This window comes from Pezoporus occidentalis, unplaced genomic scaffold (genome assembly GCF_034315485.1).
Source record: "Pezoporus occidentalis ecotype Australia unplaced genomic scaffold, CSIRO_AGI_Poc_V1 ctg182, whole genome shotgun sequence".
In the NCBI taxonomy this organism is placed as follows: Eukaryota; Metazoa; Chordata; class Aves; order Psittaciformes; family Psittacidae; genus Pezoporus; species Pezoporus occidentalis.
Window position 1 is genome coordinate 252,047 of NW_026913662.1, and position 12,752 is coordinate 264,798.

The window sequence follows — 12,752 nt, forward strand, 5'->3', positions numbered from 1 at the left end:
TTTTCCCTCTGTACTGTGCTTTATTCCCTGGGCAATCCCATTTAATTTACTTACTGAAGAAGATAATTCAATTTTATTTTTTTTTTAAATAAAAAAAGAAGAAAAAAAGCCTTGTTATACTGTAAAGAAAAAATGAATCTTAGAGCACTTTATTCACAGGATTAATGGTAATGAAGTAATATTTTCAACTGTAGTTGGAAATCACTGAACTATCACAACCACAACAATTTTCAGTATTAGAGACTCGGTCTTTAATACCAGTAGGCTTGGGAAAGCTATATAGCCATAAAATGTACAAGGACCATAACTGAAGATGCTTAGCTGCTTCTTTTGAGGGGCACTTCTGATGAGATTCTGCAAGTATTTAGTCTTTGGTATAGTACTGAGCACACCGATTTCAACTGATTTCTCAAAAAACCCTTCCTTGCACTGCCCACACTCAATAACTAACCTGAACTTTCAGTCATATTAGCGGTGCCATGAAAAACCATTTTGAGGTGTGGTAAGCAATATCTTTGCAAAGTAAGGGAAACATTACATCCTAAATCTGCAAGGACCATATGGTAAATTACTTTTTTCTAATTTAATGTTAGACTTGTACTAGTCTCACTCTTGTACTATTTCTTTCTTGAATGTGCCATAAATAAAGGAGATATAACTGAATATATATAGTCTTTGTATCCCATCTTACTTACTACATTAAGCTTGGTTTGGCTTCCACTGGTCATAAGTTCTTCCTCTGATACTTTACTAAAATTGTCCAGATAATGGTCTGATATTGTATGAGACAGATCTTCAAAAGAGTATTCCTTTTCTTGGCATAATTTGATTTCATCTAAGAGCTTTGATAATTCTCCAGTCACAGCTTCACCTTTAAAAACAGACACACCATTAGTCAATACTTAGAATACCAGGGGTAATTTATGCCTAAAAAGGAAATGCACATTCTTTAAATTGTATTAAGTATTTGTTATATTCCATGCTTTAGAATCCAAACAGTGATCTTCATGCACAATTCTCACCTCAAAAATAATAGCATCTCATTCGAGAATGGGAATCACTGGAGGTAATCTACATGCTTCTTCAGTCCCCTGTACCTTGCATTTAATTAGGATGAATTCCAGTATATACTTACCCTTTCTCTGTTTTCTAATCCTCATAATTAGCTAGAAATAGCAATTATCCAAGGATGTAAAATTAATCCAGGAAAGGAAAGTTTCTACAAACATACAAAATCAGTGCCACTCTGCAGTACTCTGCATCAGGTTCACGCTGGCTACTGTGATCAGTTAATACACTACAATACAGATTCCATAAACCGTGAGTAGTTTGGAACTGAGTTGCTGAGAATGCACATCTTTCCCATTAAGGTAGCTGTGTCTTATAAGAAATTCTTGTTCACTTTCCCAGGATTAAGCGGAATGGTGGAAGGTTATACTGGGCAAAAGCCACGTGCATGCCTCCCTACAGCAGTCTATCAGAAAACCATGTTTAGTGCATTCTGCATTGTGTTTCCTGTTTCCTCCTTAATTTAACAGATATCTTTAGTTCAGAAATCTAACAGCATAGTAAGACAATGGGCTTTATATATGTCTATACTAATTGAGGGTCACTATTAGAAATACTGGTAGTAATAAGTATTAGAATCACATTGAGTATTTTCAGCAAATAACCCACTGGCAGCAGCAAGACCCCCTCAAAGTAAAAAGCTACTTGTTATGAACAACTGCATGAGGTTCTGATAGTCTACTACAAGTGTGTTATACAGCTACCTTCAGTAATAGCAATGAAAATGTGAGTGAAAGCCAAGCTTTTCCAGGGGCAAATAAGAAATCCCTTCTCTTTACTAGGTTTACAAGAGTCATATGCTTGGAAACTATAGTCCTTAGACTTGATAAAATACAGAAAAAAATCCATTTTACTCCATCTTCAGGAATAAAATGCTGAAAAGGAAAAAACAGAGTGAGCATATTAAGCTCAGTATACATACAACACATAGGTACATTAACGTAACTAAAGAAGCCCCAGATAAGATTATGTCAGCGTGGTCTAGAGCTGGTTTTGTGTTAATTTTTCTTCATAGTCACTGCTTTTATGCTGGGTAAACATAAATATTCCATAATATTTTTTAAAGTTACAACTATAGCCAGTTATGACTGAAACTTTCAGATCCAATAACAGAAGCTAATAATTAAAAACATCTCATTGCCTTTTAATATCTAAGTAACAGAAATTTTGCATTCAAAACTTGTTACTCTTACCAATGGTAACTCTGCACAAAACTTTTACATGAAACAGAAATCTAATCAGGTTTTTTTTTTTAATTAGAAAATTAAAATTATTCCAGGTTAATATAAGAATTTAAAAATTGTAAGTAAAATACCTAAATATCAAGAACTAGTCTAAAATCATGATACAGTGCCCTAAAAAGGAACAGGACTACTTTTTCCTACAGAATTATGTTTGCACCCCCAATCCCACATTCTCCCACATCCAGCCTGCAATATTTCTTACCGGGCAAGAATGAATTCTATGTGACAAAACTGCAACTGCAAGGGTGCAAGGATGCTGACAGACTTGTAAGTGTATGCTAACTGGCTGGCTCATTGCTACCAGAACAAATACATAAAAGATAATTTTTTCTTATTTCTTTCAATGTAGGTGCTAATTAAGGTCTCTCATCTATCTAGCTACCTATTTTCACAAAAGCCACAGAAAGGTAATTGATACTGCTATCCCTCTTCCAAATTCAGTTTAAATTATTTGAAATGAGATTGTCAGAGAATGGAAAACAGATGGAAGGGCAGCACAATCAACTACAATTTCTTTCCTTTAGAATCAGATTACACAGTAGACAAAACCAGACAGCATGTTTTACACTATTGATCCCTTTAAAGTGGAAACAAGGAGTGTAACATCATGACCCTACCATTAAGAAGAAAAATGCATTTTAAAAAATATTTACTACTTAATTTCAGGACAGGCATTTGTGCTGCACAGGTTAGTTAACTTCATGATTCTACTAATCTCAAAGGAACTATTTATCTTCATACATCATCTGTCAGTTAAGAACCCCAATGGGAAACATGACTGGAACTGGAGCATTTGTTTGCTGTCACCATGAAGATCATAACCTGGTATGCAGCAGTAAGCTTAGTTTTCTCATGAATAAACACTCTTCCTGTAAAGTTCAAAAATCACACCCCTCCCCAACCATGACCAAAACCCCACATGTTTTTAAAAAAAAAAAAAAAAAAAAAAAAATTACTTATTTGCCAGCAGTCAATTACATTTACTTTGGATGATTAGAGAAGGCAGAAGTCAGGTTTGGTTTTACAGGAAGATGATTTTCATGGAAGAGGAGGATGACATCACAGAGGAAATGCCCTATTTAAGTGGCTGTGGTGTGTAAAGGGTGAACCAAAATGGAAGATGAAAGCATGTGCACACAATAGTGATGGTCATGGTATATGCAAGATATGTTAGAAGAAGAATGGAAACAGCAGCATACACACAAATTTTGAAAGAGGCATCCAAATGTAACACAATTGGAAGAGGTACTCACTGGGAAAGATAGATTCACTCTTTAACCTGAATGTGAATGATGCCTGCAGAGTATTTCAACAAATCTAGTATCCTTTGGTTTTACTTGATTATGAAATGTGTAAGGTCAGATAAATTAAAAAGATTTAAGATCAAGTAGTGTAACACATTGTTCTATCAATGATTTGTCATTTTTGAGAATACAGTTCTTTGCTTTCCTGTATGACAGGGATTACAGTGTATGTAGTCAAGATAAGTAATTCAGGGTGGAATAAAGCTTCTCAATATCAATAACATTCTTAACCTCTCTTTTTCATTTTGTATGTTCGCATAAATGTGTTAGCAATATACTTTTAATATTAAAGAGAAGTTCAGTATAGCTTCTGGTTCACAGAGTATATGTATTTACTTTTAGCCTTTGGAGACGGAGGAACTTCTGGGGACAAAATGCAAGACTGATGTTCTGCGCATTCCAGTGGGCGTTCCTCTGAAATACTTGCATTTCCTGTTTCCATATATTCTGCAATTTAAAGATACACATACACTTAAACTCCTGAATTAAGGGGGTTTATTCCAATTAAAATTATATTTGCTACTTCATTTTTCATTAAACCTTTCTAGTTTTCCATATTAAACCCTTGTAATTATTCATAAACACTACTGCAAGGCAATCATTTATTGAAAGCATTACAGAACACTATAATGGCCAGTTCTTTAATCTGCTGAAACTGCTAGAAAAATCTCATTATAGGAGTAATTTGTTGCAAGTATCCCTGTGTTTTTCCGTTTCCTTGAAACACCTATGTAACTGTTCCATTTTATTATTATGGTTCAGTTTTCTTTCTTCTACATTTGTGAAGAGCTTTTAGCTAAAATATTTAGGATTCAGGTTCACAGTAAGTAGATATATTTATACTGCGAAGAAAAACAAATATTCTACTTGTAGCACACAGACAGCACATGAGAAAAAAAGAATGCAGTCTCAAAAATTAGTTAAAACCAGCAGCCTAAAAAGCAGTATTCTAAAATTTTTGTGCTTTTCCTCCTTGAGACTTCCCTTGTCCCACCTTCATGACGATGTCTGTAAAAGCAGGAAAACTTGGAATGATTAACATGTTAAATTTCCACTTTATTACTATTATTTTTTGTGTGAATATATACATTATTTTCATATGCCTTTGTACACAGGCTACCTCAATGGAACACCAAGACCTTAATGAATGTTATTATAGGACAAAAATAAAATTATAAATTAATTTATGCATTAGTGGCACTTTTTTTCCCAGCAGAGTGACTGTTTCTCACTTCAGGCAGTTATACTACACCTGCAGTTTCTTGATTTTCTGAAGTTGCTTAAGCAAGTTCTTTCTGATACCAGATAGTAAACACAATGGTGCATGTTGCAACAAACACAAAAGTGAACTACAATAACTGCTTTCATCAATATCACACTGAAGGGCTAAGCAGTTTCTGGGAAGCGAAATCTTCCTCATTTAATTTCTAGAATCTACAACACACTTGTTTAGCTTGCTGTTATTCCTGATTAAATAACAATTCCCCAAACCCAAATACAATCTGTGATAAAATAGACATCTGAGAAAATGAAATTGGAAATGGCACCAAACAGCATGCAGTTTCAGAATGCTTTGCAGGTTGTAGTTTGTTTTGTTGTTTGTACTTTAAGAATGTATGATTTCAAAATGTCATTTATTAAGTTTGATGGTTGCAATGGTCCCCTGGATAATGTCTCATACATTCCTTCACATGAAAATAGGCACTTAATTTTTTTGTGTAGTGCTGAAAGCAAAGAAGCAAAGATTAGCTCTAAGAGACCATGAGAAAACCAGCAACATGACAAAATGTTCCAGAATGTTTTCCAGCCCTGTCAGCTATATTATTTGTTGAGTTAATGTCTAAGATGGAGGAGAACTAAAAAGGAAGCTAGACACAAAGAAAAAGGAAAAATGCCTGGAAATACTTGCTTTCTAGTTGTACGACTGTCAAGAAGCAAACCTAAACTGAAGTTCTACCTGGTGGGAGTGTTAAAATTATTGGATCAATACAGATATTTCCAGGAAAGAAAATGCAGGAGAAATTGTGAAGGACTTTAACCTTGTTGTCCAATGCTCATATAAGACTGAGCTTTTCAAATACTCTTTTTATTCTTTGACAGGCTCCACTTTCAGACCAATGTGCTTTCCTGCTAAAGGCTAGTTCTGAGGAGGAAGTCCCAAATTCAAATAAAGTTCCATAAATACTTATGTTAAAAACTGCAGAGCTCCTTCCAGAAAACTCTCTACAAAAGGCTCAGCACAAGGTATGGTGTAGGAGTTTAAAACAGGCCAGCAGTGTGCCATCCTTGCAAGAGTGCAACACTTACAATACAGGACCTCTACTCCCAATTTGGTTTTGTGCTATTGAAAATACTACCAGACACATCTGAGAGATAAAAAGACATGAACTCTCTTGTGAGGGGCTTGTAGTTTGGGTAAATGCATACTTACCCATAATATTATCAAAGAAACAGACAGAAAACAGGTGATTTATTTCAAATGCCACAGTACACACTGTGGATGTTTCCTGCTGCTTCCACCAGCAACCAAATTATATTCACCTGCAGCTGGCTAGAAATTCATCTTCAAAGCCTGCCCAAACTTATTGACAAAGATGATACTGCTACCATCATCTACTCTGACTATGGTGCCCTTGAGAGACTGCTCTTGATTCTATCATTTTTCCTCAAAAAAAGAAAGATAATTCACAAAAAAGCCAAGCTGAGTCAATTATACCACTTAATGACAAGAACAGCTTCTCCAGCTGTGGTCTCACTGAGTTTAGAGAAAAGACTGTCATCCTATGATAGGGCAGAATAAAGGGCATGTGGGACATGAACCAAGAGATTCTTACCACTTCCTAGCTTACTGTCATCCTGTTCCATGTTTCAAAGACAGCCAGCATAACTAGTACATAAGGGGTGAAGGGAGCATATGTTAATACCCACTTCAGAGATGTCTCCTCACCGCACTGTTTTGGGAAAAATTGAGTATTTTACTTCTGTTAACTCAAACCACAGATTACAGTTCACTGAGGATTAATACTAAGAATCTCAATAACTGCTTTCTTAGTAGCATTACAGTTACCAAATTTTGATACAGCCCTCCTCAATCTAAGGTGACATGCATTACAAAACATAATAGCAGAAAAGTTACCGCACAGCATTGGGAATAAGATCAGTAGGGAATATGAACCCAAGAAGATAACAAAGATAACAAGCACTACAAAGTTCAAAGAGTCGGAACTCCAGCTTTCTCAGTTTCAGTAGGTAAAACCAGTTAGGCCAAAGCCAAGCAGAAAGGAAAGTGTTAACACATAAGCAGGGAAACACAGCTGCCTCTCCACAGAGCTGCCAGAGCCAGGAAGATTAACCATGAAGAGAAGATGGCCCATCTCAGCTGGGGCTGCTGCTGAGCTTCCAGGGGCACCAAAAGCTCAGGCTCTAGGGCTTTAATTTCAACTCCTCTGAGTCCTAATTCCTCAGTGATGTGACTGGGTCAAGACTCTTGCTTTATTTATAAACCTTGGCTTTAAAGTAATGGCTAAATTAGGTTCAGAGAACTTTTCACTTTTCCTTTTAATGGGAATATTTTTATTTTACTTTTTGTTTTTTTAGTTGAAGTATGAGTTCCTTTCCTTTTTTGTTTTTAGAGGCTACATTGGCCATGCTATGGGGTGGATTTCCATACAGTTCCTTCCTAAAGCAACCTTCCATAAAGGGGTCAAGAGACTTTACAAACTCTGTAAAAGGCAAATGTTATCAGACTAAAAATCTGAATGCTCACCTTTTCAAACAGAAGATTCTCCAAGTAACTAGATCAGAGGAATAATACTTGCTTGGAAACCACTTCCCTCCACGGGCAATGTCCCTGCAGGGGGATCCTTAACGCCTTCACTCTGTGTCTTCCTGAAGCGCAGCAACCTTCAGAGCACTCTCTGCCACCCCCACCAAAGCTCTCCCAGAAAGTGTTTGACCATCCTGCAAATCCCCTGAGTCCTGCCCCAACCCACGAGCTCTCTAAAAGCTCCTCCCAAAACAGCTCACTTGGTACCCTGGGAAGCAGCCCACCTGAGGCTGGGCTAGCTTTATGTCCTACCTGTCAGAGGATGATTCTAAATGACTCAAGTTTAAGTCACTCCCAAAGAAACCAGGAATCACTAGATGTTTAAGTTAAAAGCATATAAGCAGACTTTTGTGCATTTGTTCTGGAAAGATAAATAGAAACAAGCGCTTTAGTACTACTATGACCCTGAAATAGGTAAGGGTGCAGCTAAACTTCCAGTCCCCAAAACAACAGCAGTTAAATTAATTCAGAAATATAGTCAATACTTTACAGCGTATAAAAGGAGCTGAAAAGCCCTCAGAAAAAAAAAAAAAGAACAAAGAGGGATTGAGATCCCAATTCTTGTCACCCCACACAGCTGTAATTAAATCCTTCACTGGAAACCAACTCCAACTTTCCAGTGAGACCTGCCTCCTGCACTCATAAGAATGGAAGATCTATTTGTCCACAGGAAGAGAGGGAGAAAAAGAGAGAGTGAGAATACACAAAAGAAAACCAGTGCTGCTCCCACCAAAGCTATTTAAGCAGAGGGGTGGAGAAAGGAGTTCTGGTTCTACAGCTGCTTATGCATTTTCCATTTATGAATATTTGAGTAACACATACAAACAATGCTAGGTTCTTAAGCAGCTTGCGCACAAGAGAGAGGAAACAGCTTTCCATTACAACTCCCTCCATACCGTCTATGCAGCAGAGCTTATCATGCCTTCCCAGGGCTCATGTTATTTTTCATCTGTTTATCTACTGTCTCCTCTTTTTTTTCATAATAACAAGAATTCTGCTTCCAGAAATAGTAAAAGAATGAGATTCTAACATAGAGCATAGTGGGCTTTAGAGAAAGAGTTTAAAGATGGTATAGCACGCACCTGCGTCATGTTCACATGTGCTAAAACTAAAACACAGCTGGTCGATTTAATTTTAGGCCTACTAGCCTTGGCAACATCCCTTTTATCTTCAATGCCTAATTATAAAGCCCTAAGTGCCAATACTGTTAACTGCTTCAGCACTGAATGCTGTTGTTTCACTCCATCCATGAAATGGATCCAGTAGACTGGCCTTTGGCACAGGATCCTCATTCTCTGCAGTTTGAGAACATAATGCTTGAACAGCTATTTCTTCATTACCACATAAAGAATTTAAACTGTAATAAGTATTTTTAATGGAGTTCAATGCAACTCAGACCTGAGCAAGACACAGAAAGTGATGAGGCATATATGAAAGACAGTTTCATCTATAATTACCAGGCAGTAAAAAAACATTCAGGTGGCATTTGTCTTACTCAGCCTTTTTCATTTTGATCTTTAAAGTGACATTGTTATTTACTTTCCTTCTATCAGATAATGCACCATAATATTAAAAAACAAAACAAAACAAAACAACCAACCAAAACCAGCAGACTTTTCAAATACACACAAAAATAATTGCAGAAACTTCAATTACTGTTTTCTCAGGATAGTGAGGAAAGATGTAAAGATCACAAAAACACTAGGATCACTTCTAAAGCCTCACTGGCAAAAGGTTTTGTTTCCTTTTAACCTATAGTCTCTAAAAAGGAGTTTTGTAAATATTCTTTAAAAAAGTGAGAACACCATTAGAAACTTCTATCCACAATTCTTCTGTTCTGGAGGCCTCATTCACAGGAAGCTACCAGTCCGGTAGCTTCTAGTGTCAGCTGAATGGATTTACTGCCTCCCTGAACTGCTTCTAGAGACATAAATTAGTTTCTTCTCCAGAGAAGTTTCTCATAAATATCCTCAAAACCAACTAATTTTCTTTCAAATCTTTTCTTACAGCTCTGTTACCCCTCTGCATATAGGGCAGTACACTACCAATCAGGCCCACCAGGAATACCAGTCATGTTATGTCCTTGTCCATTTCTGACAGTCTGCTTATATGCGTCTTTCAGCCTTTGTTTTATAGTTTGAAAGCTAATGTTTTGTGGCAGGGACAGATATTATTCTGTGTTAATACTATAAACTGTACAGCAACAATAATAAAAATGCAAGGGGGAAATGGTAAAAATTAATGAGAATGCTAGGTGATAAAATCTTATTCTACCCTGGCAACAATGTGAAAGAATTAGTTCAATTCCACTGTGTCTGAATAAAGAAAAAAAAATAGAAAGAAACTTACAAAATCTAGTCAGTAGTTGTCTGACACCAATAATTTAATATCTTTTTCATATAAGTCTATATGAAGAGACATGTAAGCTTCTCTAGACAATCATCTGAAGACAGAAGCTTTAACAGGAATGTTTCTGGAAGCCACTAACTCTCTGTCTCAGCAATTGCCCTTTCTTTGCATGGAATTTATTACACACTGAAGTTAAATTCAATTACAGTATATTCAGGTTACCCCAAATCCCAGTGCTTCACTGATATTTCAGCTACAACAGGATAAATGGCCACACTCCAGTGAAAAGTATATTCAACTGGCTTTTTAGAGGAGGGTAGGTCTACTGCATCATCATCAGCACTAGTAAATCCTACAGCAGTTCAAACAATCTTTGATAGTTAAAGCTTCAGTAAACCCTTTGCCTGATGAAAAACAATCCCAGTGGGTTCCACAAGGGAGTTATTAAGGGGCTCCTCAGGTTGTTTTAAAACTCAGAATGGCATCCTTGTAAATATTTTTCATCCTTGCACATCGGTTCTGACCAAGGCAGACAGAGTAAAAAAAAGAGAGCTGCTCATTACAAGCACAGTTTCGTCACACTACTATGAGCTAAAACTACTAAGTAGTTTTTACATTTCCAAGGCATACATGTGAAAAAGATTGCATTTAAAAGCACCAAAAAGCCTTGAAATCAATGTATTTCTGTTTTGTGGTAAAAACTAAGGGAAGGTGCTGACCCATCAACATGAAAAACCCTTAAGAGTGTTTGGGCACTATATTTTTCACAGGATAAGGGTACTTTGAAGCAACTTTGTTTATCAATGGGATTGAGACTGCAAGATTATCACACTAAGGAGGAAATGGCACAATACAGATATATTAAAATGAAAGCTAGTTTAGATGGTGGTGGGACATTATAATGCATCTTAGATTATTATCTGAAGGATGATTAATTTGGATGTCTAAGAAAGCGGAAACTCTGATTGATCCTTTTCCTGCCACTGAAGAAGTTTCAGTACGATATTAACCCTCTTTTCCTTTACATGGTGGTATGTTCAGCGAGGACAGTGAGGCTGTGTTAAGTGAGGCTGAAGTTTCACCATATAGCCCGAGTCAGATTAGGAGCTCCATTCTGTTGACAGCGGAAGTCCTACTTCCCTCACCCGTTATCTTCCTCTCCACTTTTTAATGCACATTTCTGCCAGTTACCTGGGACAGAGCTAATTCTGGGACCTGAATCACACAGGAGGCAAATTCATTAAAACAAATGTATATTTATATTATTATAATAATATTTTTTACTATTGTTGCATACTATTAAATAGTTTCATGAACAGTTAAATACTGTTTCATGAACTGAATCAGATCACTTTAAAATCTCCTGGAAGCAGGGAATATGGAAGGGAACTGTGTAGCTGCAAGTAGTGGAGGAGGAAGGTGGGGAATGCGGGAAAAGGAAAAAGAAAATAGAAAGGAGGGAGAGAGGAAGGGAGACCTCAAGCCAAGCTGTTAATTCAGTTCAGCTATAACATAAATATGGTCCTTAAGAGAATACCTCTCTTCCAGCCTGCAAAATTTTCATTATACTTTTAGGAGCTATATATCTTCAGCCCATCATCTCACTGGAAAACTTTACAGAAGCTGGTTAACAAGTCAGGAAGTTATTCAGAAAAGAAAACCTGAAGGACACATTGGGGCCACATGACCTCTTTTTCTCCAGGAAATATTCTTATGAAATACAGTTATGTGGGAGACAGAAGCATAAGCTAGTTCATATGTAGAACCAATGGTGAACTGATTAAAATGGCTTATTTAAAGATGAGAATAATCAGTACAGGTGGAGATTCAGCAATGACACCTGCAGGGAACTCATCTGTCAAACACAGTTAATGAAAGACCAATCCAAAAATGCAGGGAACCAATTCCATAGAAGAGAAGGAACGATGTTTAACACTGAGTTATGTATTAGCTCATGTTTCACCACTTCACTGCCATCTTTTATAGTAAAATATTGAAGTAAACAGTGGGCTTCAATCAGTCTTGACACCATGAACATAAGATGAGGAATGAGATCAAATATAGGTACAACAAAATGGTATTATTTCTGCTATAATGATGAGTTACTGCCTGTTTGGTCTTGGGTGTGTGTGTGCTTATTTATTTTGTTTAAGAAAAACTAAACATTAAAAAAAGAAATTTTTTGAAACTGTCATTATCATTCAGTCATAGTTGTGATTTATGAACAAATCAAGCATTTCAATTTCAGGTTACCATTACAATTTAATGGAACTGCAGTGAAATACATTATGTTATTTTGTAAGGAAGAATGTACAAAGGATAACTATGTGACACACAGTGCTAGTGTCTATTGTCCAAAAAAAAGAAAGAGTTTACTATGTAATTCAGATATTCAACCACTTACTGTTGTGTATCTAGCAATAATTTTGTCCTTTTAGTTCAAACTATACTCTTTTGTGTAACAAAATACTTAAGGATTAGAAATTACCATAAACCTTAACATTCATCCACACTGTTCTGATTTGTCTCTAAGAAACGTATAACTGAATATGACTTACCTTGAAGAAGAGCTGCAATTTGGAGTGACTGCTGAGATGGATGTTCTTTCAGAATATCTAAAACGGTTCTACCCAAACTGTCCTTTATGTTGGTATCAATTCCTAAAAAAGAAAATGATCTGTGGTGGAATTTTTAACCCCAAGTATTTTGGATTAGAAATACCGTATATCAGACTCAATTATCTGGCAAACTGAATGCAAGCAGTAACAGATTAACAGCTGTGTTACTGTTGAAGTACAGCATCCATTTCTGCTTAAAGCTTGAGCAGCCTAAAATTCACATGCTGACATAGATTGTTATGTTTCACATGTAATTCATGGGGATATAAAGTAAGCTTCTTAACCAAATATTGGATTATTTTAACTGTTCTGAAGAAACAGCCATCCTGAAAATATTTTATAA

At 36.3% G+C, this 12,752-nt stretch overlaps 1 protein-coding gene across 5 annotated transcripts in view; it reads right to left on the minus strand.

The window, feature by feature from the left end:
- Window positions 1-12,752, minus strand: part of LOC134162035 (ankyrin repeat and sterile alpha motif domain-containing protein 1B-like) — a 309,404-nt gene that overhangs the window by 222,151 nt on the left and 74,501 nt on the right. For 4 of the 5 annotated variants that reach the window (XR_009964170.1, XM_062615451.1, XM_062615452.1 and 1 more), the window contains exons 6-8: window positions 12,350-12,451; window positions 3,953-4,063; window positions 696-871 (exon numbers count right to left, since the gene is read on the minus strand). Coding sequence is in view for 4 of the 5 variants with exons in the window: in XM_062615451.1 (XP_062471435.1) it covers window positions 696-871; window positions 3,953-4,063; window positions 12,350-12,451 (389 nt within the window). In the remaining variant the exon portion in view is untranslated. The remainder of the gene's footprint in view (window positions 1-695; window positions 872-3,952; window positions 4,064-12,349; window positions 12,452-12,752) is intronic. The other variant, XM_062615455.1, reaches the window with a different exon arrangement.